The sequence below is a fragment of the Ornithorhynchus anatinus genome, chromosome 3 (assembly GCF_004115215.2).
Source record: "Ornithorhynchus anatinus isolate Pmale09 chromosome 3, mOrnAna1.pri.v4, whole genome shotgun sequence".
Classification (NCBI taxonomy): Eukaryota; Metazoa; Chordata; class Mammalia; order Monotremata; family Ornithorhynchidae; genus Ornithorhynchus; species Ornithorhynchus anatinus.
The window spans coordinates 21,660,507-21,684,641 of NC_041730.1; the positions used below are offsets into that span (position 1 = coordinate 21,660,507).

A 24,135-nucleotide genomic window follows, 5' to 3' on the forward strand; every position below is an offset into this window, starting at 1 on the left:
CAGAGGTCGCGGGTTCTAATTCCGGCTCCGCCACTCGTCTTCTGTGCGGCCTTGGGCAAGTCACTTGACGTCTCTGTGCCTCAGTTACCTCATCTGGAAAATAGGGATTGAGACTGTGAGCCCCGCGTGGGACAATCTGATTACCTTATATTTACTCCACCCCTTAGGACAGTGCTTGGCCCATAGTAAGCACTTAACATATACCATCATTCTTCTTCTTACTATTATTATAAGTACCATGGACGATGAGGGCGACGGCTTCGTTTTCTTCTTCGGTATTTTGTGAGGGCAGTCAAGAAATGAGGACAAACACATGAAGGCTAGGTGTGGAATTCAAGGAAATTATTCACTCATTGCCTAACGTTCAAACGCCCGCTGCCCTTTCTGACAATACGGAACTCATTTTGCCCCCACTATCTAAATGGTACAATAACACCGGTGATAACGAAGGTGAACTTATTTACTCCTTCCTCTCAATAAAGACCCCCGATGGCGACGACGCACTGAGCACAGAGTATTATAAATGAGGACATTTAATAAATAAGATTGGGAGGAGGTACGGAACATCAAAGGCTTGAACAAATACAAAGATTGCATCTTTTGGCAAAGTCATTCTGGAAACAGGAATGGAAATGCCTAGTTATTGCCAGGGACTCGTCTCTAATTCCTCCTCCTCCCTCAATCAGTCAAACAGTGGTATTTAAGGAGCACTTGCTGCGAGCAGAGTGCCAAATTAAGTGCTCGGGAGCGTACAGTGTAACAGATTTGGTAGGCAAGTTCCTTGCCCACAACAAACTTACGGTCCAGAGGGGGGAATCGGACGTTAAGATACATAAATAATGCATATATATATATAGGATCTGCGTGTGGCTCAGTGGAAAGAGCCCGGGCTTGGGAGATAGAGGTCATGGGTTCGAATCCCCACTCTGCCACTTGTCAGCTGTGTGACTGTGGGCAAGTCACTTAACTTCTAGAGAAGCAGCTTAACTTCTAGAGAAGCAGCGTGGCTCAGTGGAAAGAATACGGGCTTGGGAGTCAGAGGTCATGAGTTCAAATCCCCACTCTGCCACTTGTCAGCTGTGTGACTGTGGGCGAGTCACTTCACTTCTCTGTGCCTCAGTTCCCTCATCTGTAAAATGGGGATTAAGACTGTGAGCCCCACGTGGGACAACCTGATTCCCCCGTATCTACCCCGGCGCTTAGAACAGTGCTCGGCGCATAGTAAGCGCTTGACAAATACCAACATTATTATATATATATAAGTGCTCCGGGACAGAGAGGGGTGAATAAAAGGTGCAGATCCAAGTGTAAGGGGGACGCAGAAGGAAGTGGGAGAATAGGAAAAGGGGGGTTAGTCAGGGAAGACCTCTTGGAGGAGATGTGCCTGCAATAAAGCTTTTCATTCATTCAATTCATTCAATAGCAATTATTGAGCGCTTACTATATGCAGAGCACTCTACTAAGCGCTTGGAATGTACAAATCGGTAACAGATAAGACACAGTCCCTGCCCTCTGACGGGCTCACAGTCTAATCGCTTGGAAGGTGGTGAGAGTGAATGTCTGTGGGACGCGAAGGAGGGACGCGGGCAAGAGGTCGGCAGCTAGATAGACGAAAACGAGGTAGAGCGAGGAAGATTGGCATAATAATAATAATGTTGGTATTTGGTAAGCGCTTACTATGTGCAGAGCACTGTTCTAAGCGCTGGGGGAGATTTACAGGGTCATCAGGTTGTCCCCCGTGAGGCTCCCAGTCTTCATCTCCATTTTACAGATGAGGTCACTGAGGCCCAGAGAAGTGAAGTGACTTGCCCACAGTCACTAGAGGAGCACAGCGGGCGGACGGGGTTGCAAGAGGAGAGCAGAGGGGTGAGGGAGGAGGGGGCAAGGCGACTGAGCTTGCAAGCCACTGGTGAGGAGTTTCTGTCCGATCGGGGGGGGGTGGACGGGCAAGCAGCGGAGGTCCTTGACGACTCTCCCCACAGCTTTAGTAAGAGACAGCGGTGTGGCCGATTTTCACCCGAGATGGGGGCAAACCTAAGATCTTTCTGTGGCCCAATAAAAAAAGGGGGATGATATTAGAGAAGCAGCGTGGCTCAGAGGAAAGATCCCGGGCTCGGGAGTCAGAGGTCGTGGGTTCTAATCCCGGCTCCGCCACTTGTCTGCTGTGTGATCTTGGGCAAGTCGCTTCACTTCTCTGTGCCTCAGTGACCTCACCTGTAAAAGTGGGGATTAATAATAATAATAATGTTGGTATTTGTTAAGCGCTCACTATGTGCCGAGCACTGTTCTAAGCGCTGGGGGAGATACAGGGTCATCAGGTTGTCCCCCGTGGGGCTCACAGTCTTCCTCCCCATTTTACAGATGAGGTAACTGAGGCACAGAGAAGTTCCACAGCTGACAAGCGGCGGAGGCGGGATTCAAACCCATGACCTCTGACTCCCAAGCCCGGGCTCTTTCCACTGAGCCACGCTGCTTCTCGTGGTTAATCTCGCGATTTAAAAACGTGAGCCTCACGTGGGACAATCTGATGACCCTGTATCTCCCCCAGCGCTTAGAACAGTGCTCTGCACCTAGTAAGCGCTTAACAAATACCATAATTATTATTATATTAAAACGTAGAAAAGGGCCCTATTTTCCAAAGACTAAGCCTCCCTAAAAAAACAGTACTTTGTGATGGGGCTTCAGGGGGTCGAATGGGGAGACCCGTGGCAATCTGAGTTCTGACAACATAGAGGAAAGTGTAATTGAGAGGTGGACTGGGGAAAGTTCTTTCAAACCAAACTCAGAAACAGCTCTCCTGTTTCTGCCCGCCGGTGATCCCTTCCACCAACTGCCCATGCAAGTGAAAGCAGCCACCTTGACAAACCTGGGTGTAAACAAGAATAATAACGATGATAAAAATAATAATAACTGTGGGATTCCTTAGTAACAATAATAGTAATGTTGGTATTTGTTAAGCGCTTACTATGTGCAGAGCACGGTTCTAAGCGCTGGGGTAGATCCAGGGTCATCGGGTTGTCCCTCGTGAGGCTCACAGTCTTATTCCCCATTTCACAGATGAGGGAACTGAGGCCCAGAAATGAAGCGACTTGCCCACGGTCACACAGCTGCCAAGTGGCAGAGCTGGGATTCGAACCCATGACCTCTGACTCCCAAGCCCGGGTTCTTTCCAAAGTGCTTACTACACGCCAAGCCCTGCAATATGCACCGGGGTGGATATGAGGCAATCGGGCCGAACACGGTCCCCGTCCCACGTGAGGCTTACAGACTCAATAGAAGGGAGAAGGCATTGAATCCCCACTTTTGCGCTGAGGAAACCGAGGCACAGAGAAATTAAGTGACTGCCCACAGCAAGTAGGTGGCAAAGCCGGGAGTTGGAACCCAGGTCCTCTGACTCCCAGGCCTGCGTGCTTTCCAGGGCAAGCGTTTGGAAGCAACACACAAACACACCCTCCCCACCCACCCACAGCGGCCCGATTCCCCCCACTCCACCGTGGCAAAAGCTGCCGAAAGTAAAGTGGATTTCTCGATCCTCCTTCTACACATTCTAGATGTCTCAAATTGACAGACCAACAACAATCGACTTGAATTACACCCAAAGATTCCGTGGCCACCTAAGATATCATCATCTAATAGAGCACTAGCCAGGAGATTTATAAAATACAGACTATAATGATAATCATGGTATTTGTTAAGCGCTTACTCTGTGCCACTGCGGGGTCCGGTGGCCCCTCGTGGGGCTCACAGTCTTAATTCCCATTTTCCAGATGGGGGAACTGAGGCACAGAGGAGTGAAGTGATTTGCCCACAGTCACCTAGCTGACAAGTGGGGATTAGAACCCACGACCTCCGACTCCCGAGCCCGGCCTCTCGCCCCGAGCCACGCTGCTTCTCCTGAGGGGTTCCAGATTTATTTAGACAGATTTTTCGCTTCAACGGCGAGCGCCTCTGAAGCAGAAAAGAGCTGCACGCAGAAATCTCTTCGGATGCTATGACCAGTTACAAGAGATTAAGTCCCAACCTTCTGAAATGACTCACTACAATCTTTCAGCAAGTCACCCTCTCTCAGAGAGACGAGAGCATCAGGGAGGATGGATTATAATTTGTCAGCATTTTCAAATCCAAATGCTAATCTGCTGTTTTACAGGACTGGGTGTGCCCACACTCATAATGAGGATTAAACCGGATCCGTCACAGGCGAGATGGAAGCTCCCACGCAACTCATGCGGAGCCAAACCAGCCTTTCCCATCTCTAAGGACCTAGAAACGAGTTGACCAACCACTCGCTTCTCTTGCAATCTGGTTTTCGGCTAAGAAATAGAAGATAAATGTTCACTAGCGGAGCGGGGGTCAAATCGGTTCCATTGTTTCGACCGAACAATAATAATGTTGGTATTTGTTAAGCGCTTACTATGTGCAGAGCACTGTTCTAAGCGCTGGGGGAGGTTGACCCTGTGAGGCTCACAGTCTTAATCTCCATTTTACAGATGAGGTCACTGAGGCCCAGAGAAGTGAAGTGACTTGCCCACAGTCACACGGCTGACAAGTGGCGGAGCCGGGACTCGAACCCATGACCTCTGACTCCCGAGCCCATCAGGAGTAAAATGCTTTCGGCTCCAGGCCTGACTTTGGGAGGAAAAGAGGAGTTTCCCTTTTATTGGGAAGACCAGGATGATTCCATTCTCCCACTCCAGGCAAAACCGAAGAGGTGCGAGTTGGTTTCAGTCTAAAACTCGGGGATTTTTAGTGGTTTGCCAACTATCGAAGGTTCCCTCGTACGACGCAGCCCTCGCAAAGTTGTCCTCAAAACACTCACCGATGTTAACGAGGGTTATCTGTTCATACAAGCTCTGTGAGGGAGGTACGATGGGGGTCCATTTTGCTCATGGGGAAAATTCAGAGGAGGGGAATAATGATAACGTATTTACAAAACATCCTCCTTCTGAAGAGTTCCCGGGACTTTTATTTATCTCGCTAATCCTCACGAGCATTCCTGTGAGGTAGGTGGCAAATATTACCTCTCTCTTTTATAGATGAAATACCCGAGGCAGGGAGGAAAGCGTATTTACCCCCACTGAATGTGCATCAGCGCCAAAATTGAACGGGAAATTCAGATGTCCCGCGCTCAACCTAGGGGCCCGTCTACCGCAACACGCCACCTCTGTCTCTCTCGCTCTCTCTTGAAACTAACTGAAGAGCAAAGGAAACCAAGACCTGAGCTGGGGAGAACTCGGCAATCTCTTATCTAAACCTTTGGCCTTATTTCGCCTCATGTCGCTATTTCATCAAGGATGGGGATTATACTTGTTGTCTCCTTCATGTGCTCCATATTTATTAATGGGCAATTTCCTTACTGTTATCGTGTCTCTACACTGGATTATTTCAAACCTGTCACGATGCCCGGAAGCTAAATTATTGTTTGTTTACTGTCTGTGCATTAGCCTCGTAAATGATGTCAGGAAGGATGCGCCCAACTTTGAGGAGAAGCTACAGAGCCCTCGAGACCTAGGAGGGGGAGGGATTTATTATTTTTCCAAAGCGTGTATCACACAGAGGAATAGAACGTGATCCCTTAGGTCTAAAACACTCGACTGCCATGTAAGGAAAGTTGATGCCGCCTTACCCGGGCAGACTAGAATGGCAAAGTGAGGCTTAATCTTCCCTGCGTTTTCCTCTTAGTGGGGACGTGCTTTTGTGCCGCCGCATACGTAATGATAATTTCTCCAGAGCGGCAATTCCTTCCAATAAATCAGACTGAACAGTGGCTGAGCTGTGAGACTCTTCCTGACCGGGCAATTAACATACAAATGTGTCAGCCCAGAGTGAACCTGACGGCAAGTTGGAAAAAAAAATAAAGGATCCTGTGGGTTTCTTTACGGTACTAACTTTTGATTTCAAGCGAACAAAAGGGGGCTTGGTGATTCATATTTGTTTTCCCCCCACTTCTGCACGGAAGGGCCGAAAAACATAGGTTGGGCTCGTAGACAAAGCGATGGCTCTAGGGGTTTGTTTCTGGTATTTGTTACGGTATTTGCAAAGTGCTTACTCTGTGCCATTCATTCGGTCATATTTATCGAGCACTGACTGCGTGCAAAGCACTCTGCTAAACGCTTCGGAGGGTATGGTATGTGACAACAGAAACATCCCCAGTGTGGCTCGGTGGAAAGAGCATGGGCGTGGGAGTCGGGGGTCATGGGTTCGAATCCCGGCTCTGCCACTTGGCAGCTGTGTGACCTTGGGCAAGTCACTTAACTTCTCTGTGCCTCAGTTCCCTCATCTGTAAAATGGGGATTTAACTGTGAGCCTCACATGGGACGACCTGATTACCCTGTATCTACCCCAGTGCTTAGAACAGTGCCCTGCACATAGTAAGCGCTTAATAAATACTAACGTTATTATCCCCTGCCCACCATGAGCCTGCAGTCTACGAGACGGACATTAGTATGAATAAGTTAAATATACGTACGTAAGACCTGTGGGGCCGGGAGAGGGGGGATGAAAAAAGGGAGCAAATCCGGGCGATGCAGGAGGGAGTGGGAGAAGAGGAAACGAGCAGACACTGTACTGAGCGCTAGGGTAGACAGAACTGATCGGGTTGGACGCAGTCCACGTCTCGCATGGGGCTCACGGTCCTAATCCCCATTTTACAGATGAGGGAACTGAGCCCCAGAGCGGTTAAGTAACTTGTCCAAGGTCACGCAGCAGACAGATGGGTCAGGATTAGAATCCAGGTCCTCTGTCGCCAGGCTTCTTTAGACAGGCTCTCTGCCTGGTCCCGGGGTGGGCACAATTGGCAGCTCCTGCCTGGCAGAGAGGAAGAGGATTCCTCACTCACCCTGGCTGCCTAGATTTGATGATAATGATGGTATTTATTAGTGCTTATTATTTAACTAGCTCACTTCCCCCCTGCAAAGCCCTCCTGAGAGCTCCCCTCCTCCAGGAGGCCTTCCCAGACTGAGCCCCCCTTTCCCTCTGCTCCTCCTCCCCTCCCCATCGCCTCGACTCCCTCCCTCTGCTCCGCCCCCTCCCCGCTCCACAGCCCTTGTGTATATATGTACGGATTTATTATTCTATTTATTTTATTGATGTGTATATATCTATAATCTGTATGTGTTTTTATGACCCTATTTATTTTGTTAATGAGATGTCCATCCCCTTGATTCTATTTATTGCTATTGTTTTTGTCCGTCTCCCCCGATTAGACTGTAAGCCCGTCAATGGGCAGGGACTGTCTCTGTTACCGATTTGTACATTCCAAGTGCTTAGTACAGCGCTCTGCACATAGTAAGCGCTCAATAAATACTACTGAATGAATATTTATATCGATGCTATTGATGCCTGTCTACTTGTTCTGCTCTGTTGTCTGTCTCCGCCCCTTCTAGACTGTGAGCCCGCTGTGGGCAGGGAATGTCTCTCGTTATTGCTGCATTGTAATAATAATGTTGATATTTGTTAAGCGCTTACTATGTGCAGAGCACTGTTCTAAGCACTGGGGTAGATACAGGATCATCAGGTTGTCCCCCGTGGGGCTCACAGTTAATCCCCATTTTACCGATGAAGTAACTGAAGCACAGAGAAGTTAAGTGACCTGCCCACAGTCACACAGCTGACAAGTGGTAGAGCGGGGATTGTACCTTCCCAAGTGCTTAGCAGAGTGCTCTGCACACAGTAAACGCTCAATAAATACGACTGAATGAATGCGCTGGGGTGGACACGAGCTAATCAGGTTGGACAGGGTCCCCGTCCCGCATGGGGCTCACAGTCTTAATGCCCCATTTTACAGATGAGGGAACTGAGGCACGGAGAAGTGAGGTGACTTTCCCAAGGTCACCCAGCAGACAGAGCCAGAATTCGAACTCAGGTCCTTCTGACTGCCAGGGCCGTGCTCTATCCACTGGGCCGCAGGGCTAGCCCTCGGGCCACTCACGCTAGTAAGGAGATCAAGGGTCACGGCTGGGTGGGAGGGAGCCGGAAAGATTCATTTAGATCAGTTTTATACCCAGGTTTCTGGAAAAGGTTAGAAGGGCTCCCTACCTGCTTTTTCAATGGTCTCTATTAAGCGTTTACTATGTGTCAAACCCCGTTCATTCAATAGCATTTATTGAGCGCTATCTATGTGCAGAGCACTGTACTAAGCGCTTGGAATGGACAGATCGGTAACAGATAGAGACAGTCCCTGCCCTTTGACGGGCTCACGGTCTAATCGGGGGAGACGGACAGACACAAATAATAGCAATCAACAGAATCAAGGGGATGAACAGCTCATTAAAACAATAGCAGATAAATAGGATCAAGGTGATGTACATCTCACTGACAAAATAAATAGGGTGATGAAGATATATACAGTTGAGCGGACGAGCACAGTGCTGAGGGGAGGGGAAGGGAGAGGGGGAGGAGCAGAGGGAAAGGGGGGAGAAGAGGGTTTAGCTGAGGAGAAGTGAAGGGGGGGTTGAGGGAGCAGAGGGAGAAGGGGAGCTCAGTCTGGGAAGGCCTCTTGGAGGAGGTGACCTTTAAGTAGGGTCTTGAAGAGGGGAAGAGAATGAGCTTGGCGGAGGTGAGGAGGGAGGGCGTTCCGGGACCGCGGGAGGACGAGGCCCAGGGGACCACGGAAGGATAGGCGAGAAGCGCTGGGGGAGGCGCGCGTTAATTAGCAGCTTGTTTTGCCAGCAGGAACCATTAATGGGATTTCGTGATGGAGTCTCCCTTCCAGGGCAATGGACAAGCCTCAGTCCTGAGATTCCCAGACCAAAACCTTAGCCTTGGTGGTAGGAATGATATTTACTCAGCACCTACAGTGTGTAAAGCGCTGTGTGGAGGAATTGACTATAGCGATAGTGTCTGCGCAGCATCAGCAAGGCCTACTGAGAAGCGCAGCGGACATAAAGACGATATCTTCGTGAGCCTTTCGCAGCGTGATGTGCCCCTGTCCACCTACTTAATAATAATAATAACGATGATGGTATTTGCTAAGCGCTTACTATGTGCCAAGCACTGTTCTAAGCGCTGGGGAAGATACGAGGTCATCATTCTGTCCCCAGTGGGGCTCCCAGTCTAAATGCCCATTTTCCAGTCGAGGGAACGGAGGCCCAGAGAAGTGACTGGCCCAAGGTCACACAGCAGACAAGCGGCGGAGCGGCATTAGAACCCATGATCTCTGACTCCCGAGCCCGGGCTTGGCACATAGTAAGCGCTTAACCAATATCATCGTTATTATTATTAAGTAGGTGGACAGGGGCATATCACGCTACAAAAGGCTCACAGAGGCTCACCGTAAAGGGCAGGCGACTGGGAGTCCGAAGACCTGGGTTCTAATCCCCTCTCTGCCACTTGCCCGCTGTGTGACCTCGGGCCAGTCGCTGCACTTCTCCGGGCCTCAGTTTCCTCATCTGCAAATGGGGATTCGATGCCCGATATCCCTCCCTATTAGCCTGTGAACTTCACGTGGGACAGTGACTGGGTCTGATCTGAGTGGATCTACCCTGGCGCTCAGCAAAGTGTCGGCCAAAACAAATACCCCAGTTATTACTGCTGTTCTTGCCAGGCATAGAATCCAATGAGCGAGTAGGTAGCGTGGCTCAGTGGAAAGAGCCGGGTTCGGGAGTCAGAGGTCATGGGTTCTAATCCCGCTCCGCCGCCTGTCTACTGTGTGACCTTGGGCCAGTCACTTCACCTCTCTGGGCCTCAGTGACCTCATCTGGAAAACGGGGATGAAGACTGTGAGCCCCACGTGGGACAACCTGATGACCTTGTATCTACCCCAGCGCTTAGAACGGTGCTTGGCACATAGTAAGCGCTTAACAAATACCATCATTATTATTATTATTATTATTAAGTAGGTGGACAGGGGAATATCAAGCTGCAGAAGGCTCACAAGATTTTTTTTTATGGTATTTATCGAGCGCTTACTACTCATTCATTCATTCGATGGTATTTATTGAGCGCCTACTGTGCAAAGAGCACTGTACTAAGAGCTTGGGAAAGTACAATACAGCAATAAAAAGTAACATGCGACGAGGAGTGCTTTAAGGACTGGGGCAGACACCGAGGAATCAGAATGGACACAGTCCGTGTCCCACAAGGGGCTCACAGTCTTAATCCCCATTTTCCAGATGGGGGAACCGAGGCACAGAGAAGTGAAGTGACTTGCCCAAGGTCATACAGCAGACAAGTGGCAGAGCCAGGACTAGAACCCGGGACCTTCTTACTCCCAGGCCCGTGCTCTGGCCAGGCACGGCTCATTTCCAGGCCTACGCCAGTGCTGTGCCCCATAGCCATAACCCAGCAGTTAGGTGCCCCGGAAGCCACTCTTTAGAATAATAATAAAAACTGTGATATTGGTTAAGTGTTCTTCTATGTGCCGGGCACTGTACTAAGCGCTGGGGTGGGTACAAGTAAATCGGGTTGGACACAGTCCCTGTCCCACTTGGGACTCATCGTCTTCATCCCCATTTTCCGGACGAGGGAACTGAGGCCCAGAGAAGTGAAGCGACTCGTCCCCAGTCGCCCGGCGGAGCCGGCATCAGAACCCACGACTTCTGACTCCCCAGCCCGGGCTCCTTCCACAGAGCCACGCTGCTTCTCATCGGGGACCTAGGTCCGCTGGGTCTGCCGGGGGCCGATCCGGGGCAAAAAGGAGGGTTTTCTACGGAAAAATAATCGGTGCCCAATACGCTCGATTACCGGATCCAATAAAGGGAAAGGGAGACGGGGTGGAAGAGGAGGATCGGGCCGGCTCCGCGTCCGAACTCGTTTTTTGGCCGGTGGGGATCTCCCTGTGCTTCTTCCACTTACCTTACTGTCGGCCTGCAGGGCCGGGGGGACGACGACACGAGGACCACGGAGCCACATGGCTCCGGCCGCATCAGTACGTGGGAGCTCGGCCAAAGTCATGTGGCCGCTGGTACGTTTCACTTTCAGAACTGCTGTTGTCCTTTATCGTGCTTTTATTTATTTTTTTTTTTACCATATATAATTTTCCTATTTGGTCCCTGCTTTATTCAAGCCGACCACAGAAGCCTAGGAGAAGCTCCGCTGCATTCCCACCGAAAAAAAAAAAGGGCAGAAAGTGCCTGCCAGCCCAAAGGGGGGGTTCTATTTATTGGGGGGGCCAGTGGAAGTGGGTTCCTATCCCAGGTGAGGAATGAGGGGGGCTCAGCAAACACCTGATAAGAAAGCCCCAGGCGGCAAATCCATTTCTGCCTGTGATGAGGGAAACCGAAGCTGGTGTTTTATCACAATTACCTGTAATCTTGGGGCCAGATAATAGTATTAAGGAGACCTTCGGCTCTACAATAGGACAGCTGGAAGGAACAAAAAAAAAAAGACTTTTAGTCTCTCTAAAGAATGGGGCCTTTAAGAAGCCCGTAGGAGGAAGAAAAGGAAAAGGGCTGGGAAGTGCCTTCCCAAACAATATTTACTTTAACTGGGTTGTTCTTACTAATCAAACAGAACTTAGGCAAACGGGCTTTTAGGAAGAGTACATGGGATGATTTCAGCCGTAATTGCTTCGCTGGAAAGAGGTGCTTGGGAGAGAACGCGGCTAATGGGATCAGTAATTTGGACGGTTCAGATGTGTTTGGGAAAATCCCTCCTCTCTTTGATAAATCATTAAAAATCTGCGCAGACAAATGTGTTGCAACTTGAAATCCAAACTATAGAATGTGGTAGTTTCCAAAGGCCCCACCGGATGCCACGGTTAAGGTCATAATATTGATTCTAAATAAAATAAAATTCAATAAAATTGATTCTATTTATTGCTATTGTTCTCGTCTGTCCGTCTCCCCCGATTAGACCGTAAGCCCGTCAAAGGGCAGGGACCGTCTCTATCTGTTGCCGATTCGTACATTCCAAGCGCTTGGTATAGTGCTCCGCACATAGTAAGCGCTCAATAAATAAATACTATTGGATAATAATAATAATAAATACTTGTTATTGTTATTAATATTACTAACAATAACCGTGGCATTTGTTAAGCGCTTACGACGTGCCAAGCGCTGTTCTAAGCACTGGGGTAGATACAAGGTAATCAGGTCGGCCCACGGGGGGTCACACTTTTAATCCCCATTTTACAGATGAGGGAACAGAGAAGTGTGCTTAACAGATGCCAACATTATTATTTTACAATTGTGTTCTCCGAGGCAGAAATCTGAGGCCTAACCAAGAAACTCTACCATGAAGTACGGTCACTGCTCCCACGCCAAAAGACCTAAAAGACCAAAAAGCTAAAAGCAAGAACCGAGAATCTCCTTTCTGGTATGAATCAGATCATTGAAAACGTGCCCTAATAATAATGATAATGTTGGTATTTGTTAAGCGCTTACTATGTGCAGAGTACTGTTCTGAGCGCCGGGGTAGATACAGGGTAATCAGGTTGTCCCACGTGAGGCTCACAGTTAATCCCCATTTGACAGATGAGGGAACTGAGGCACAGAGAAGTGAAGCGACTTGCCCACAGTCACACGGCCGCCAAGGGGCAGAGCCGGAATTCGAACCCACGACCTCTGTCTCCCAAGCCCGGGCTCTTTCCCACTGAGCCACGCTGCTTCTCCGGTGATTAGGTCGTCCCACGTGGGGCTCGCGGTCTTCATCCCCATTTTCCAGATGAGGGAACTGCGGCCCAGAGAAGTGAAGCGACCTGCCCGAAGTCACCCAGCCGACAAGCGGCGGAGCAGCGATTAGAACCCACGACCTCTGACTCCCAAGGCCGGGCTCCTTCCGCTGAGCCACGCTGCTTCTCTACGAGGTTATCAATCAATCAATCAGTGGTATTTATTGAGCAGAGCACTGTACTAACCACTCGGGAGAGCACAATACAACAGAGTTAGCAGACGGTCCCTGTCCACAGCGAGCTTACAGTCTAGAAGGGGAGACAGACGTTAATATAACTAAATACCTTCTATTCATTCATTCAATAGTATTTATTGAGCGCTCACTACGTGCAGAGCACTGGACTGAGCGCTCGGAATGGACAATTCGGCAATAGATAGAGACCATCCCTGCCCAACATCGCTCTCACAGTCTACAAGGGGGAGACAGACGGACAAAAGGAAGACAACGTAATCACGATAAATAGAATCGAGGGGACGTATCAGACCCCGTTCCGCACCGGGCTCACGTTCTATCTTACCCCCGTTTTACAGGTGGGGAAGCTGAGGGCCGGAGCAGTAAAATGACTTGCCCAGGGCGGCGCGGCAGGAAAAGCTAACCAAACCCAGGTCGCCTGACCCATTTCAGGTCCGTGCTCCTTCCGCTAGATCGTACTGCCTCCCCAGAAACTCTCCGGTCTCGATTTGCAAGTCAGAGTAATAACAACAATAATGTTGGTGTTTAAGCGCTCACTAGGTGCAGAGCACTGTTCGAAGCGCTGGGGGAGATACGGGGTCATCAGATTGTCCCACACGAGAAGCAGCGTGGCTCAGTGGAAAGAGCCCGGGCTTTGGAGTCAGAGGTCATGGGTTCGAATGCCGGCTCTGCCACTTGTCAGCTGTGTGACCGTGGGCGAGTCACTTCACTTCTCTGGGCCTCAGTGACCTCATCTGTAAAATGGGGATGAAGACTGTGAGCCCCACGTGGGACGACCTGATTCCCCTGTGTCTACCCCAGCGCTTAGAACAGTGCTCTGCACATAGTAAACGCTTAACAAATACCAACATTATTATTATTATTCCCATTTTCCAGATGAGATCACTGAGGCCCAGAGAAGTGAAGTAAAGCTCTCCTACTGAGAGCTCACCTCCTCCAAGAGGCCTTCCCAGACTGAGCTTCCCCTTTTCCCTCTGCTCCCTCTCTGCTCCCCCCTTCACCTCCCCTCAGCTAAGCCCCCTCTCCCTTCCCCTCCCCTCAGCACCGTGCTCGTCCGCTCATTCGTATATATTTTTATTACCCTATTTATTTTGTTAACGAGATGTACATCCTCTCGATTCTATTTAGTGTTAGCGTTTTTGTCCATCTGTCTCCCCGGATTAGACTGTGAGCCCGTCAGTGGGCAGGGATTGTCTCTCTCTGTGGCCCAACTGTCCATTCCAAGCGCTCAGTACAGTGCTCTGCACACAGTAAGCGCTCAATAAATACTACTGAATTGAATGAATGAAGTGACCGGCCCACAGTCCCCAGCTGACAAGCGGGATTCGAACCCATGACCTCTGACTCCCCAGCCCGGGCTCTGGCCACTGAGCCACGCTGCCTCCTCTCCTCGTTTTCATCCTACCTCTCCTACGCCGCCTTCTCGGTCTCCTTTGCTTACTGTTCTCCTTTCTCGCCTCCAACTTCAACTGTGGTCGTTCTGGGCCCTCCACCCTTCTCAGTTTTCTCGGAAACCGTTCCAACTCCCAGCTCTAGAGAAGCAGCTCGGCTTGGGCTTTGGAGCCGGAGGTCATGGGTTCGAATCCCGGCTCTGCCGCTTGGCAGCTGGGTGACTGTAGGTAGTCCCTTCACTTCTCTGGGCCTCAGTGACCTCATCTGTCAAATGGGGATTAACCGTGAGCCTCACGTGGGACGACCTGATTCCCCTCTATCTCCCCCAGCGCTTAGAACAGTGCTCTGCACGTAGTAAGCGCTTAACAGATACCAACATTATTATTAGGCCAAAGATTCTCCAGATCTTCACGCCTCCCATCGGCGTGACAATCTTGGGTTTCATCCTGCCTTTTGGATGTTTCCCTTAAAAGCAGAAGAATAGCAGCGGTTCTTGAGCTCCTCCTCACAGTGCACCGTGGCAGACACACAGTTCCGACTATTCTTTCATTCAATAGTATTTATTGAGCGCTTACTACGTTCAGAGCACTGGACCGAGCGCTTGGAATGGACCATTCGACAACAGATCGAGACCGTCTCCGCCCAGTGACGGGCTCACGGTCTAAGGAGCTTAAAGGGTAGGGATCCGAGTCCATAGACGACGCCGAACGGGGAAAGGAGGGTTTAATAATAATAATGTTGGTATCTGTGAAGCGCTTACTATGTGCAGAGCACTGTTCTAAGCGCCGGGGGAGATACAGGGTCATCAGCTTGTCCCACGTGAGGCTCCCGGTCTTCATCCCCATTTTCCGGTTGAGGTCACTGAGGCCCAGCGAAGTGACTTGCCCACGGTCACCCCGCTGACAAGCGGCAGAGTGGGGATTCGAACCCATGACCTCTGACTCCCAAGCCCGGGCTCCCGTCACTGAGCCAGGCTGCTTCTCTGAATCGCCGGAGGAGGTGTTCCCGGCCCGAGGGAGGAAACGGGCAAGGGATCGGTGGTGGGAGAGATGAGGGCGAGGTAGGGGAGGCAAATAGCAGACATCAAGGCAAGTGAAAAATTGATAGAATCTTAAAATTCTTAATTTCACTGGCGCTACCCTGGACCCCCATTCAACACACATAATCAATCCGTCGCCAAATCCCGCCGGCCCCACCTTCCTAGCGTCGCTAAAACCTGCCCTTTCCCCTCCATCCAAACCGTTACCCCGCTAATACAGTCACTCATAATATTAATAATACTAATAACGATGGCACGTGTTAAGCGCTTACTATGTGCAGAGCACCGTTCGAAGCGCTGGGGAGGATACGGGGAGATCAGGTTGGGGCTCGTGGTCTTCGTCCCCCTTTTCCAGCTGAGGGAACTGAGGCCCGGAGAAGTGAGGTGACTGGCCCACAGTCGCCCAGCTGACAAGCGGCTGAACCGGGATTTGAACCCATGACCTCTGACTCCCCGGCCCGGGAGCCACGCGGCTTCACACTGCACTCATCCCATCCTACCTGGGTGACTGCATCCCCCCTCTTTGCTGACCGTCCGGCCTCCCGTCCCTCCCCGCTCCAGACCACACGTCACTCTGCTGCCCGGATCATTCTCCTCCAAAAACGTTCAGGACACGTCACCCCCGCCTCCTTAAAAAACTCCCCCGGTTGCTCATCCACCTCCGCATCAAAATTGCTATTCTTTTTGTCCGTCCGTCTCCCCCGATGAGACCGTGAGCCCGTCAATGGGCAGGGACTGTCTCTATCTGTTGCCGAACTGTCCATTCCAAGCGCTCAGTACAGTGCTCTGCACATAGTAAGCGCTCAATAAATACTATTGAATGAAAAAGCTCCTCACCATTGGCTTTAAAGCGCTCCGTCACCTTGATCCCCTCCTACCTTCCAGGAGAAGCAGCGTGGCTCAGTGGAAAGAGCCCGGGCTTGAGCGTCAGAAGTCATGAGTTCGAATCCCGGCTCTGCCACCTGTCAGCCGGGTGACTGTGGGCAAGTCACTTCACTTCTCTGGGCCGCAGTTACCTCATCTGTAAAATGGGGATTAACTGTGAGCCTCACGTGGGACAACCTGATTACCCGTCTATCTAACCCAGCGCTTAGAACAGTGCTCTGCGCATAGTAAGCGCTTAACAAATACCAACATTATCATCATCTCACTATGTTTCTCTCTTTCTACCACCCAGCCCGCTCGCTTCGCTCCTCTAATGCCAATTTACTCGCCGTACTATTATCTGGCAGCCGGGCCTCTCGCGCCCGAAGCAGTGGGGCTCCGTGAGAAGAGGCCGGGCTGGGGAGTCAGAGGTCGTGGGTTCGAATCCCGGCTCCGCCGTTTGTCGGCTGGGTGACTGTGGGCAAGTCACTTCACTTCTCTGGGCCTCAGTGACCTCATCTGGAAAATGGGGATTAACTGTGAGCCTCACGTGGGACATCCTGACGACCCTGAATCCCCCCCACGCTTAGAACAGTGCTCTGCACAGAGTAAGCGCTTAACAAATACCAACATCATTATTATTATTATTCAATCGTATTTACTGAGCGCTTCCTGGCTGCAGAGCGCTGTACTGAGCACTTGGAAAGTCCGATTCGGCAACAGATAGAGACAATCCCTGCCTAACGACGGGCTCACGGTCTAAAAGGGGGAGACGGCAGAACCAAACAAGTCGACAGGCATAAATACCATCAAAATAGATAAACGGTATCAGAGATAGATACACATCATGAATAAAATTGAGGAATAGATAATATATACAAATCTACGCAAGTGCTGAGGGGAGGGGAAGGGGGTAGAGCAGAGGGAGGGAAGACGACTGAACAAACTCCCGCCTCCCCTGCAAAATAAAAGAATGTCTGATCGCTAACGATCTCACCATCTTCCACATCCACATTCTCACGGAGAGTCTGGAATTTCTAAAAAGTCACCTCACCCTCTGGATCTCCAATTTTCAGAAGCTCCGAGTCGTCAACCCTCGGGCCACCAGGCAGTTCCCACTCTGGACCCGCTTCCTTCCCCAGCCCGTGGCCCGCTACCCGTGGCTCAGTGGCAAGAGCCCGGGCTTGGGAGTCCGCGGTCATGGGTTCGAGTCCCGGCTCCGCCACTCGTCGGCTGGGTGACTGTGAGCTAGTCACTTCGCTTCTCTGGGCCTCAGTTCCCTCATCTGTTAAATGGGGACGAAGACTGGGAGCCTCACGCGGGTCAACCTGATGACCTTGTATCTACTCCAGCGCTTAGAACAGTGCTCTGCACGGAGTAAATTATTATTACTATTACTCCTGCATCCCACATATTCATTCAATCGTATTTACTGAGCGCTTCCTGTGTGCGGAGCACTGGAGTGAGCGCTCGGGAGAGTACAATACAATAAAGAGTCACCTTCCCTGCCCACTGTGGGCTTACAGTCTACAGCGGGGGAGACGGACATCAGTACGAATAAATAAAATTGCTGATATGTAATGAAGTGCTGTGGGGCCGGGAGCGGGGGGAAGAGCCAAGGATCCCACGCATCCCACATAATAATAATAATGTTGGTATTTGTTAAGCGCTTACTATGTGCAGAGCACTGTTCTAGGCGCTGGGGTAGACACAGGGAATCAGGTTGTCCCACGTGGGGCTCACAGTCTTAATCCTCATTTTACAGATGAGGGAACTGAGGCCCAGAGAAGTGAAGTGACTTGCCCACAGTCACACAGCTGACGAGTGGCAGAGCGGGATCCCACATCCTTTCTGCTCCCCACATCCCCCGTTCCCTGCATGTGAGCTCCTTGCGGGCAGGAATGTGTCCGTGTGTTGTGTTGTATTGTACTCCCCCGAGTGCTTAGTATAGTGCTTAGCGTGCAGTAAGTGCTCAATAAACACAACTGAACGGACGAAGCAGCCGGCGTAGTGGATAGAGCACGGGCCAGGGAGTCAGGTCGTGAGTTCTAATCCTGCCTCTGCCACACGTCTGCTGTGTGACCCGGGGCAAGTCACTTCTCTGGTCCTCAGTTCCCTCATCTGGAAAATGGCGCTTGAGACCGTGACCGTGACTGCGTCCAACCTCATTTGCTTGTATCCACCCCAGGGCTGAGTACAGTGCTTGGCACATAGTAAGCGCTCACCAAATACCACCGTTATTATTGTTATTACGAAGGAATGAACGATGTGCCCCAGAACTCTCTCTCCCCACGCTCCTCAGCTCTCCCAACTGGAATTCCCACCCTCTCCACCCCTTTCTCCGGTCCCGACCGTTCCTCCCTAAGCGGCGTGGCCTCGTGGAAAGAGCATGGGAGTCAGGAGGACCTGGGTCCTCATCCCACCTCGGCCACTTATCTGCTGGGTGACCTCGGGCAAGCCGCTTCACTTCTCGGTGCCTCGGTCACCTCATCTGCAAAATGGGGATCAAGCAGAAAGCGAAGCAGATTTGAAGGGCTTAGTATTAAAAGTGAAGGACCAGGGCGAAAGGATGGGCCTACGTCTGAAGGTCGAGAAAACAGAGCTCATGACAACTGGAAGCTTTAACACATTAGCAGGGGATGGAGAGAAGATTGAAACAGCTGACAGTTCGTCTCTCCTGGGATCGATAATCAATAACAAAGGAACTGGTAGTCAAGAAATCTGCCCAAGATTAACGTTAGGAAGCCTTGCTATGAAGAGCCTGGAAAGAGTCACGAAATGGGCCGACGTAATAACCGCCACAGAAATACAAACTGTCAACTCTATAGTGTTTCCAGTGGCAATGTATGGATCCGAAAGCTGGACGGTGAAAAAACAGGATCGAAAAAGCAGATTCTTTTGAAATGTGGTGTCGGAGAAGGCTTTTGTGAATACGGCCCGAAAAAGAAACCAATGGATTTTAGAGCAAATTAAGCCAAAACGGTCTGTGGAAGGCCAAATGACTCGACTTGGATGAGCGTATTTTGGACACGTAATCAGGCGGACTCATTCTCTGGAGAAGACACTAATGCTAGGAAAAGTCCAGGGAAAACGAGAATGAGGCAGACCGGCAGCTAGATGGATAATAATAACGTTGGTGTTGGTATCTGTTAAGCGCTTACTATGTGCAGAGCACTGTTCTAAGCGCTGAGGTGGATACAGGATAATCAGGCTGCCACACGTGAGGCTCACAGTCAATCCCCATTTTCCAGATGAGGTCACTGAGGCCCAGAGAAGTGAAGTGACTCGCCCACAGTCACACAGCTGACAAGTGGCAGAGCCGGCATTCGAACCCATGACCTCTGACTCCCAAGCCCGGGCTCTTTCCACTGAGTCACGCTGCTTCTCTGAGCCACGCTGCTCCTCTAAGGATAGAGACCGTAACAACGAGAACGGAAGAACGGTCAGAAAGTTTGCGAATTACGGCAGAGGACAGGATGTTCTGGAGAAAGTATATCCACGGAGTCGCTACGAATCGGAAACGACACGACGGCACTTAATAATAATAATAATAACGATGACGGTGTTTCCAGTGACAACGTATGGAACCGAAAGCTGGACAGTGAAAAAAGAGGATGGAAAGAACATCGATTCTTTTGAAATGCGGTGTTGGAGAAGGCTTTTGTGAATACCATGGACTGCCCGGAAAAACAACGGCTGGATTTTACAGCGAATTAAACCAAGCGGACTTTGGAAGGCCAAATAACTGAACTGATATGAGCATATTTTGGACACATCACCCGAGGACTCATTCTCTGGAGAAGCACTAATGCTAGGAAGAGTCCGGGGAAAACGAGGAAGAGGCAGACCGGCAGCAAGACGGAGAGAGGCCGTAACGACGACAGCGGAAGAACCGTTAGAAAGGTTGCGGATCACGGCAGAGGACAGGACGTTGTGGAGAGAGTATATCCGTGGAGTCGCTGTGAATCGGAAACGACTCGAGGGCACGTAATAATGGTAAATATTAAGCACTAACTATGTGCCAAGCACTGCTTTAAGCACTAACTGTGAGCCCCATGTGGGACAAGCAGATTCCAGCGCTTGGAACAATGCTGGGCATAATAATAATAATGTTATTTGTTAAGCGCTTACTATGCGCAGAGCACTGTTCTAAGCGCTGGGGGAGATACAGGGGAATGAGGTTGTCCCACGTGAGGCTCACAGTCTTCACCCCCATTTTACGGATGAGGGAACTGAGGCACAGAGAAGTGACGTGACTTGCCCACAGTCACACAGCTGACAAGGGGCAGAGTCGGGATTCGAACCCATGACCTCTGACTCCCAAGCCCGGGCTCTTTCCACTGAGCCACGCTGCTTTAACAAATGCCATCATCATTATTATTGCCTGGTATCTCCCCCAGCGCTTGGATCAATGCTCGGCACATAGTAAGCGCTTAACAAATGCCATCGTTATTATTATTATCTTGTATCTACCCCAGTGTTTAGAACGGTGCTGGGCACATAGTAAGTGCTCAACAAATGCCATCGCTTTTATTATTACCTTCTACGTCCCCCAGAGCTTTGAACAGTGCTCGGCACACAGTAAGCACTTAACAAATGCCATCGACATTATAATTACCTTGTATCTCCCCCAGCGCTTAGAACAGTGCTGGGCACATAGTATGCGCTGAACAAATGCCATCATTATTATTACTATCTTGCATCTCCCCCGGCGCTTGGAAGAATGCTGGGCACATAGTAAGCGCTTAGCAAATGCCATCGTTATTATTACCTCGTATCTCCCCCAGCGCTTAGAACAGTGCTCGGCACATAGTAAGCGCCGAACAAATGCCATCATCATAATCACTACCTTGCATCTCCCCCGGCGCTTGGAACAATGTTGGGCACATAGTAAGCGCTGAACAAATGCCATCGTTATTATTATGACCTTGCATCTCCCCCAGCGCTTAGAACAATGCTGGGCACCCAGGAAGGGCTGAACAAATGCCATCACTGTTATTATGACCTTACATCTCCCCAGCGCTTAGAACAGTGCTGGGCACACGGTAAGGGCTGAACGAATGCCATCGTTATTATTATAATCACCTTGCATCTCCCCCAGCGCTTAGAACAGTGCTGGGCACACAGTAAGGGCTGAATAATAATAATGTTGGTATTTGTTAAGCGCTTACTACGGGCCGAGCACTGTTCTAAGCGCTGGGGTAGACACAGGGGAATCAGGTTGTCCCACGTGGGGCTCACGGTCTTAATCCCCATTTTACAGATGAGGGAACTGAGGCCCAGAGAAGTGAAGTGACTTGCCCAAAGTCACACAGCTGACAAGTGGCCGAGCCGGGATTCGAACCCATGAACTCTGACTCCCAAGCCTGTGCTCTTTCCACTGAGCCACGCTGAACAAATGCCATCGTTATGATGATTATTTTGCATCTCCCCCAGCGCTTGGAACAATGCTCGGCACATAGTAAGCGCTGAACAAATGCCATCATCATTATTATGACCTTGCATCTCCCCCAGCGCTTAGAACAGTGTTGGGCACACGGGAAGGGCCGAACAAATGCCATCATCATCATTATTATGACCTTGCATCTCCCCCAGCGCTTAGAACAGTGCTGGGCACCCAGGAAGGGCTGAACAAATGCCATCGTTATGATCATTATTTTGCATCTCCCCCAGCGCTTGGAACAATGCTCAGCACATAATAAGCGCCGAACAAATGCCATCATCATTATTATGACCTTGCATCTCCCCCCAGCGCTTAGAGCAGTGCTGGGCACCCAGGAAGGGCTGAACAAATGCCCATCGTTATTATTATAATCAGCTTGCATCTCCCCCAGCGCTTAGCACAGTGCTGGGCACAGAGTGCGCGCTGACCCACCACCACCGTTCCCCGTGGCGGGGGCATGCATGGCATTTCCCGAGGGCCCGGAGTGTGCGAAGCACTGCGGCAAGCGCTAGGGCGAGGAGGAGAGGAGAGGAAATGAATGGGAGGGGGCCCTACCCAGGTAGTCCGGGCCGCTCTGGGCGAGGCGGTCGGGGCTCAGCATCCTGCGGCCTCCACCGGAAGCGGCCTGCTCCGTCTCCATGGCAACCCCGGGCCGCTGGACCACGGTGGGGGAAGGTGTTCCCGCAAACCCCTTCCGGGTGGGAACCGCCAGCGGAGAACCAAGGTTCCGGGGGGAGTTCAAAGGTCAATGGCATTATAATAATAATAATGATGTCGGTATTTGTTAAGCGCTTCCTATGTGCAGAGCACTGTTCTAAGCGCTGGGGGACATACGGGGTCATCAGGTTGTCCCACGTGAGGCTCGTCACTTCTCTGGGCCTCAGTAACCTCATCTGTAAAATGGGGATTAACTGGGAGCCTCACGTGGGACAACCTGATGACCCTGGATCTACCCCCCCCCCAGCGCTTAGAACAGTGCTCTGCACATAGGAAGCGCTTAACAAATACCAACATTATTATTCATCCCCATTTTGCAGATGAGGTCACTGAGGCCCAGAGAAGTGACTTGCCCACAGTCTCCCAGCTGACAAGGGGCAGAGCCGGGATTCGAACCCATGACCTCTGACTCCCAAGCCCGGGCTCCTTCCACTGAGCCACGCTGCTTCTTTATATATGTACCTATCTGTAATCCACTTAATGTATATTCCTGCCTGTTTTACTTGTTCTGGCGTGTCTATATGTCTCTCCAATTCTCTTTATTTATAATAATGTTGGTATTTGTTAAGCGCTTACTATGTGCAGAGCACTGTTCTAAGCGGTGGGGTAGTCACAGGGGAATCAGTTTGTCCCACGTGGGGCTCACAGTCTTAATCCCCATTTTACAGATGAGGTAACTGAGGGCCCAGAGAAGTGAAGTGACTTGCCCACAGTCTCCCAGCTGACAAGGGGCAGAGCTGGGATTCGAACCCATGACCTCTGACTCCCAAGCCCGGGCTCTTTCCACTGAGCCACGCTGCTTCTCTGTATATGTACCTATCTGTAATCCACTTAATTTATATTCCTGCCTGTTTTACTTGTTCTGGCGTGTCTATATGTCTCTCCAATTCTCTTTATTTATATTGATGCTATTAAATAAAATAAATATTGGTATTTGTTAACCGATACCAACATTCTATACAGACAAGGGCAGTGGGGTTTTGGGGGTAGAGCAAAGGGAGGGAGTCAGGGCGGTGTGCAGGGGAGGGGGAGCTGAGGAAAAGGGGGGCTTAGCCTGGGAAGGCCTCCTGGAGGAGGTGAGCCTTCAGTAGGGCTTTGGGGGGAAGTGGGATTGTATTTATTGAGCACTTACTGTGTGCAGAGCACTGTACTAAGCACTTGGGAAAGTACAATGCAGCAAAAAGAGAGACATTCCCTGCCCACAACGAGCTCCCAGTCTAGGACCGGGGGGAGACAGACATCCAAACAAGTAAACAGGCCTCTTCTCCTCCAGTCTCCCCCTAAGTCTAATCATACCTGGGGTGTTTGTTAAGCGCTTACTATGTGCCAAGCACTGTACTAAAGGCTGGGGTAGATGCAAGGTAATCAGATCCTACATGGGGTCACAGTCCAAGTACGAGGGAAAACGGGGATCGGAGCCCCATATTGCAGATGAGGGAACTGAGGCACAGAGAAGTGACTTCCCCAAGTTCACACAGCAGGCAAGTGACGGAGGCGGGATTAGAACTCATGTCCTCTGACTCCCAGGTCGGTGCTCTTTGCATTAGGCCTCGCGGCTTCCCACCTAGGGTCGCCACTTGTCTGCTCTGTGACTTTGGGCAAGTCACTTAGACTCTCTGGGCCTCAGTTCCCTCATCTGTAAAATGGGGATTAAGACTTTGAGCCCTATGCCGGACAGGGACTGTGCCCAACCTGATGACCTCTCCCCCGATTAGACTGTAAGCCCGTCAAACGGCAGGGACCGTCTCTATCTGTTGCAGACCTGTTCATCCCAAGCACTTAGTACAGTGCTCTGCACATAGTAAGCGCTCAATAAATACTATTGAATAAATAAATAAATACTACTGAATCTACCCCAGTGCTTAGAACAGTGGCACAT

General features: G+C 50.6%; 1 protein-coding gene across 1 annotated transcript in view; it reads right to left on the minus strand.

Annotated features, from left to right (window-relative positions):
* C3H11orf49 (chromosome 3 C11orf49 homolog) overlaps nucleotides 1–22,197 on the minus strand; it is a 173,629-nt gene extending 151,432 nt beyond the window's left edge. Inside the window, exon 1 of the mRNA XM_029061185.1 lies at nucleotides 22,095–22,197. Within this exon, the coding sequence (XP_028917018.1) occupies nucleotides 22,095–22,179 (85 nt within the window). The 5' untranslated portion in view covers nucleotides 22,180–22,197. The remainder of the gene's footprint in view (nucleotides 1–22,094) is intronic.
* Between the last annotated feature and the right edge of the window lie 1,938 nt (nucleotides 22,198–24,135).